General features: G+C 50.9%; 1 protein-coding gene across 10 annotated transcripts in view; it reads left to right on the top strand.

The window, feature by feature from the left end:
* Positions 1 to 5,554: 5,554 nt before the first annotated feature.
* The window catches only part of ATP11C (ATPase phospholipid transporting 11C (ATP11C blood group)), a 166,455-nt gene continuing 164,280 nt past the window's right edge, over positions 5,555 to 7,729 (top strand). For all 10 annotated transcript variants that reach the window (XM_082376049.1, XM_082376056.1, XM_082376054.1 and 7 more), the window contains exon 1: positions 5,555 to 5,725. In XM_082376049.1, the coding sequence (XP_082232175.1) occupies positions 5,699 to 5,725 (27 nt within the window). In that variant the 5' untranslated portion in view covers positions 5,555 to 5,698. The remainder of the gene's footprint in view (positions 5,726 to 7,729) is intronic.

Here is a 7,729-nt window from a genome sequence, read left to right as displayed (position 1 = left end):
TATAAGACTTGTAAAGAGGGGCTTCCCTGGTGGCGCAGTGGTTAAGAATCTGCCTGCCAATGCAAGGGACACGGGTTCGAGCCCTGGCCCAGGAAGATCCCACATGCTGCGGAGCAACTAAGCCCGTGCGCCACAACTACTGAGCCTGAGCTCTAGAGCCTGCAAGCCACAACTACTGAGCTCACGTGCCACAACTACTGAAGCCTGCGTGCCTAGAGCCCATGCTCCGCAACAAGAGAAGCCACGACAATGAGAAGCCCACGCACTGCAACGAAGAGTAGCTCCCATTCGCCGCAACTAGAGAAAGCCCGTGCACAGCAACGAAGACCCAACACAGCCAAAAATAAATAAATAAATAAATTTATTTATTAAAAAAAAAAAAAGACTTGCAAAGAGAAAAAATAGAAGTCCATTATCCCATTCTTCTCCATTCTCAATTCGTACTCCTAGAGGCAAGCACTATTCATTATTTTAGCTGTTTCTTCTGGTATTTACCACATTATTTCTAAATAAAATAACTACAGTGACATATTTTGACTTAATGACTTCCTATTTGGGAAGATAAAGATTTAGTCTTCTTATGCCACATCCTCTCCAACCTGTTCTCTATATTCCTGATATAGTTTAGGAGGATGTAGAATTCTGAATCAGAAATCATCTTCTCTGAATCTTGGAGGCCAAAATATATCCCAGTGAATTCACTGTAGTTCGTAGTGATTGCCTTTTCCCTTCCCCTGAAATAAAATACCCCATCCTTTTAACAATCAGTTCTAGAACCGTGCGTGCCTTTGATATGATTACTAGAATACACCTACTTCCCCTTTTTGAAAAGCAAAATGATATTAGATCATCCACAATCCCCTTGGACGTCTGTTCTCCATGATTACTAACCTCATTTGTCAGTACAGTACCCTCGGTGTAATTAATATGGGCTATTTGGAGCACTATAACAGGGAGCTCTGATCTCATCTGACAAAGTGACATTTAAGCTGAGATCTGAAAGATGAATAGCAAAGGCTGTGAAAGCATTCCCGCAGAGATGGCTGCAAGTGCAAAATCTGTCAGGGCAAAAAGAACTTTGGGAACTCAAGGGATAAAAGGTGGCCAGTGGAGTGTAGCTTGGTGAGTAAGGGGGAGAGAAGGCTCACCGGAGGCTAGAGAGGAAGGTAGCAGTCAGAGAATTCAGAGCCTTGTAGCTGAGGTTAAGGCAAGATTTGGGACTTATCCTAAAAGCAATGAGAAGCTACTGAAAAGTCATAAGCAGGGGAGTGATTTGATCTGATTTGTCTTCCAAAGACTTCTGTGGTTGCAGGGTGGGGAATGAATCGGAGAGGGCCAATAGTTAGGAAGATATGGGTAAAACTGGTTTTAAATCAACGTTAAGGCCAGCTTTGTAAGGGAGAAAGAAATTTCAAATGGGCAAAAGGTAGTCTTATGAGGTATTTGGGGGGTTTTTGTTTTATTTATTTATTTATTTATGGCTGCGTTGGGTCTTCCATTGCGGCGAGCAGGGGCTACTCTTTGTTGCGGTGCGCGGGCTTCTCATTGTGATGGCTTCTCTTGTTGCAGAGCACAGACTCTAGGCATGGGCTTCAGTAGTTGTGGCACGTGGGCTCAGTAGTTGTGGCTCACGGGCTCTAGAGCACAGGCTCAGTAGTTGTGGCGCACGGGCTTAGTTGCTCCGCGGCATGTGGGATCATCCCAGACCAGGGCTTGAACCCGTGTCCCCTGTATTGGCAGGTGGATTCTTAACCACTGTGCCACCAGGGAAGTCCTTATGAGGTATTTTGAAAGGTCAGCGGAGACCTTTGAATTTCTTCAACTTGCTGATGGCCGTGATAGAGATGCTGATATAACAGCTTCAATTTTTTTTCTTTCTTTCTTTTCTTAGTATTAGACGGAGGAAGTGACTCTTCCTTCTCATCATTCCCCTCCTGCTAGATCCCTGAATTGCTGATCAACCAATTGATCCCAGAAGCAATTTGCTCCCCTCCTTCCCAAGCATGGACTGATGAATCCGGTGCCCTAGTGGGTGTTCTGCCCGTTTCCCATGGTGAGATTTCTGAGGGATTGAGGTAGGAAGGTAGGAAAGAACAAGGGGGTGATAGAGAAGAAGGGCTTCCGAGGGGCTTGCACATTAATAGGGCAGCAGGACTGAAATGGTCAAGGAACACTTTCCCTTCCCTTTCTGAGACAGTACAAGTTATATCTAGTCAAGATGGTAATAAGGACAGAAGACTGCTTCCTCTAAACTCCTGCCTGCAGGAACCTGGGGCTTCTACTGCAGTCAGCTGATGCACCACAAGAGTTGGTGTTATATACCAAGGGGTCTGACAGTTTAGACAGGAGGAAGTCAGTTTTTGCAGTTCTGTTTATGGAACCTGCCAAATGAAAATGCTGGGTGATGGTCCACTTTTCATAGCCATTGACAACAGCTTTCTACAACACCTGGGTTTTCTTTGGAAGCTGTGAAGAGGCACTGAAAAGAACAAAAATAATTTCTTCTTGTCTAAAAAAAAACACCTCACAAAGGAAAGTAATTCTAAAGGATGTGTGTGAGAGTAACTCTAATTCAGGTTGAATTTGGATATGGAAAGAAATTACCTTGCACAAATTTCATGTTTTGCTGAGCATATTTGATTTATGTGGAATTGCATTTTTATAGTCAAGCAAATTAATCTGGACCCAAGAGTATAGGTGTTGCGATGAAATAAATTAGGAGGACAGAGAGATGGTGAAATTACAGTAACAAATGAAAATATGACCAACAATGCTGCTGTATCTTGGGAGATCCTAAAAGCCTTGCTTTTAAGCTGGGCAACATGGCAATGGCATGTGAGAAAATACACAATGGTGTGTGAGAGAATACTGAAAAACAATTTCCAGTTCTCTAAATTTTTTTAAGTTGATCTGTTTGAATCTATAAGCTAAGTACATTTTTTCCATTTATTTAACAAAGTTGAATATGGAAAGATATTATTGTTTATTAGTAAGCACTTGCATCCCCAAATGTCTAAATTCATTTTCTATTACCAATTTTATTGATAAGGATGTATTTTATTGATAAGGATTCTAGACTTATGCCTAGAACAAATGGCAATATGCTCTTCCACCCCCAAATTCCAGTCAGTGTCTAGAATAGTGCCTGCCACATAGTAGGTGTTCAACAATTAGTGAATTAAATTACGTTAGTCGTTCTGCTCAATAAAAGTAAAGCCAGAAAATACACTTTTTCTATTTGAAAATAAATCTTTTAAAGAGTAGAGAGCAAAACCTTAGATCCATTTTTCCAATAAAATAAAATATCCTAATATCTGCCTAACAGACATCTAACATAAATCTTAAAAATCACTAGATACAGCCTTAAGTGTGAGTAAACACAAGGAACCATCACAGGGAAAGAACTGGAAACGCGCACGGTTTTACTTCTTGGCAATTAGGACAGTTTGGGAACATACCTTAAGTCTCCTGCGTTTGCACTTCAATGAGGATGGGCTACTCGTGGCTCACACTATCAAGTGCAAACTTCTAGGGTGTTTCTGAAGATCCTTTTGGGTTTTAGAGTTCCTCCGGGCCGTGCCCGCCCACACATGCTGGGCGTCTGCCAAGACGGTGTGTTCTTTTTCTTAGATTGTCCGGCACTTCCTCACCGACCTCTCCCTCCACCCTGGACTTTGCCCACTGCGCTCCTTCTAAAGCCTTCTCACATTGCAGGGTCCAGTTTAACCTCCAGCGCTTTCGAGAAAGCTTCCCAGACCCCCTTTGCAGATGCACTCGCGCTCTCAGCACTTGGCACTTCTAGTCTAGCAGCCATTACTTTCTAACCTGTTGTTTTGGCACGTGGGTAGCCCTGACCAGAGCGCGACACCTCCCCCCACTCTGGGGAGGTCTTTTAAGAAGTCGCCGTGTCCAGCCCTTAACACAGCGTGGTGCAAAGAAAATGCCCAGGAAAGGTCTGTTGAAATGAACCCCAGAGGGGAAAAGGAGAAGCGCTTGCGCCCAGCAGTAAAGGCCCCTCACGACCCAAGGGGAGGCCCGCGGTGTAGCTGGCCCCTGTCCCCAGCGGCACACTGGCAGGAGAAGGTGGCACGGTAGAGGCTCGTGGAGATGCCCCTGAACTTCCTTTACTTATTTCTTCTTTACTTTTTCAGAGGAATCTGAACGTTCTGCTCCAACAGCCTCGGGGCACGCCGTAAAGGGCGGTGCAAACCGGGCGACGTGGGGTTGGGACGGCCAGTCTCGTGGCAATTCTAGCCTCGGCTTTCATATGTAGTGTTTAAAGTTTCGCAAATTCCAGTTCTAAACTAGGAGCCGAGGGTGTAGAGCGTTTCCCGGTGCACAATTTTTCGCGTCCTAGGGAAGGCTCCGGGCATTCGGGGCTTTGCCTCACGTATCCTTTTCACATTTCCCACCGCGGGGAATCTACCGAGCGCTCCTGGCCTCCACTTCCAGCCCGAGCTGAGAACCGCGGCACGGCCCAGCGGCCTCAGCCGCTTCCTCCTTCAACCCTCTGGGCAAATCCCGTGCGGGCGTGTGGGGGAGCTCCCAGCCCGCAGTACTAGGCGGAATAGGGGCGCGGCGGGCCTACAACTCCCAGGCTGCTCTGGGAGAAGCGAGGGGGAGGGGACGAGAGGGAGGGGTTTGGGGAAGGGGGGTTGTCAGGGAAATCCCGCCCCGCTGCACAGCAGCAACGACACAAAGCCTGACTTTACAACCTAATAGAGAAAGTGGAAGTGAGACGGTTTAGGTGGGGAGACAGGACGAGAGAAAGAACCAGAGGAGGGAAAGCCGCGTAGGTGGGAGCGGAGCGAAGCGAGGGTAGTGGGGAGACCCGCGCCTTTCCAGATGAGGAGGGGGTGGCTTTCATAACTAATCCCCCCGCCCGCGCCCCGCCCCGCTCCGCCCCGCCCGCGCTGGGGTCTCCACAGCGCCCTGCCGGTCCCGGCTCCTCGCGGAGACCCCGGCTCCGCCCCGCCGGGAAGCGGGGAGTCCGGCTGCCTGGCGGGTTCGGGGCGGGCCGGCAGGCTGCACCGTGGCTCCCCAGCCCGGGTGCGAGACGAAAGCGCCGGGCGGGCGACGCGGCTGCCGCGGACTGAGGAGGGGCTGCGAGCGAAGCGGTGCGGCGGACGAGTTAGGGCCGGGGCAGGGCAGGCTGTGGCTCCCGCCCGAGCCAGGGGAGTAGTTTCGGGCTGAGGCGAGGTGAGGCGCGGGGCGCCTCGGGAGGGTCCCCGGTGGCCGCGAGCGGGGCGGAAGCACGCGGACTGGCCGCGGGGAGGGCGGGCTGTGGCTCCGTGCCGGGGAAGAGTGCAGACGGCGGGGTGCCGAGCCCGGCGCTGGTGGAGAGATCGGGGCGCCCCCCCCTCCCTGCAGGAGGAGCCTAGCGCTCCTCCGCCATCCCTCCCCTGCGCGCTCGGCTCGCTTTCTCCGCGGGCTGCTGCGGGAGCGGCGGGGCCGCCGTCCCCGGGACGGGCGGGGCGGGGCGGGGGCGGGCGGTGAGTGAGGCGGGCGGGGGCCGCGGGTGCGAGGGCGCCGGGGGGCGGGGGGAGTGCGGAGAGCAGCGGAGGGCGGGCGGGTGGCGGGGCAGCCAGCCTCGCCGTCCGTTTCGCGCCGCCGGCCCACGCCGCAGTGTGTGTTGTGGACGGCACCTTCTCAGACAGCCCAGTAGAGCCCAGCTCGGCGCCCGGCAGCCTTCGACGCGATGTTCCGCCGGAGCTTTAACCGTTTTGTAAGTACACTCCCTGCGGCTCCACGCGTGCCGGTTTGCTTGCTCGCCGGCCCCTTCGCGCGGTCCCTCAGAACAATTTCCTGAGGGGATGACTGCATCTCTGGGAGAAACCACCACCACCCGTTTTTACATTTCAACTGAAACACGCTGCCCAGGCGGCCAGGGTGGGAAGGCAGGTAGGGCCCTCGGAGCAGCCCCCCACCCCGCCCCCGACCCCAGACAATTTATCCGGAGCTTTCCGGGGCTGTTACAGACTCTACCTCGGACGGGGGGCCACCCTTGGGCTGGATGGGGAGGGACCCGTGGAGGGACCGACCCAGGGGCCCCTTGGCTTGCCAATTAGTCGAAGATGGCGTTTTATTATCAGGGAGGTTGCTTTCTTTTGTTTCCTCTGCCACGAGCACATGGAGGTAAACCTAGACCTGTCACCGTGGCCCAAAAAAGACCTGGGGGCTGAAGGGTGGGAGGCTGGGGCCGGCCTCAGCCTTGCCCGGGGCTCGGCCGGCTGCTGACCCGAGGCCGGGCAAACTTTGGGGACCCAGCCTAAGCCTCTCACCTTGAGGGTATAATAAAAGCTAGAGTGATCGTCAGGGTGGGCTGGGTGGAGGTGGAGACGCGAGGAGACTGCGCCGCCGCTGCCGAGCGCCGGGTCGGAAGCCTCGCCGAGCCCCGAACACCCCAGACATTGACCCAGGGGAGAAGGGAGCTGCGGCTGGACTCCTCCGTCCACGTTGACCCCCTCCCAAATCCCCAGAAAAGGGAATTTCATTGCCGAGGGAGTTTGGCACCGGGACAAGCGATTTCTGGCTACTGACTTTTTTGAGTAATCTGTTTACTCCTGGAGGGTACCTTAAGAATGGAGTAAAACCGGGACCATTTACTTCTGTGCTGCTATTTGTAGCAACTTCCTTAATTGCAAGATGAGGTGGCGGGAATAGAATTTTATTTCTGCCAGTGATGTGAAAGAAAGGGTTCGTCTGTAAATTTTCATTTTTCTGTCCTTAGGAAAAATGGTTGAGCGCTGTGAGCGCCCACCACCCCCCTTCCGATGTCTGTTTGAGAACTTGTCGGTTTGGCTCTTTTCCTGCGATTATTCCTAATCGAAGCGTTGCTAGCATTTTTCATGCGTCGGATGAATTTACTCTCATGTTTTTCTGCGCTTGAAACTTTCCCAAATGTACCCTGGCTAAATGAAATAATTGTACATCCCATTTTAGAATGTTATTATCACAATAGTGCTATGTTAATGTTTTTCTAAATGTTTACCTCACCCAGAAGCCGTGTCTTATGAAATTGGAGCAGGTTTACCTGTGGCACAGAGCAATAGAGGTTGTGCATATCAGGATTTTGAAATCCGTAAGAATTGGATTGTACTGGATGCTTTGCTAAAGCAAGTGACTAAAATTGGTTTCTCACATTTAGCCTGAGAAGGGAAAAGAGCATTGTACTTCATAGTTCTATTTCACATAGATTCTTGTGATCCTGGAGTGTTGTTTGGGGGTGACAAAAAGGGAAAGGTGACAAAGAGGACTAATTGTAATATTTGGGAAAAGGATAATCTTTTCAATGGCTCTCTTATACTGGAAAACAACTGGCCTCTGGTTCATAATAAATTCATTAGCTCAAAATTGAGATCATTTGAAGCCAAACAATCCGAGTATCAGTCTAAAAGCCCCCTGTGCTTTTTTTGCTTAGCGTGATCTGCGTTGTATGAGTCTGGTAATGAAGCAGTGCTGGCCCAGGAAGCTAGGGCATGCAGGAGAATTTGCAGCAGTTGTTGAGGTGCCAGCCTGCAGGTTTGAGGCTAGTACTTTGCATCCCCGTCCAAGATCTCTGCAGAGAATCACTTACGCTCACACTGAAATGAGCTTTGACCTCATTGTTTCGGCTGGAATGCCCAGCTGCTCACATTTTCCTGCGCAGCCAGGACTATGGTTAAGTCTCCAGCATTTGTACCAGTGCAGTAAATTGAAGGCTTCTCAGGAGTTGTATCTGAGCCCTAGG

This window comes from Balaenoptera borealis, assembly GCF_965194805.1.
Source record: "Balaenoptera borealis genome assembly, chromosome: X".
Lineage (NCBI taxonomy): Eukaryota > Metazoa > Chordata > Mammalia > Artiodactyla > Balaenopteridae > Balaenoptera > Balaenoptera borealis.
This window is presented reverse-complemented; position numbering and strand designations above follow the sequence as displayed.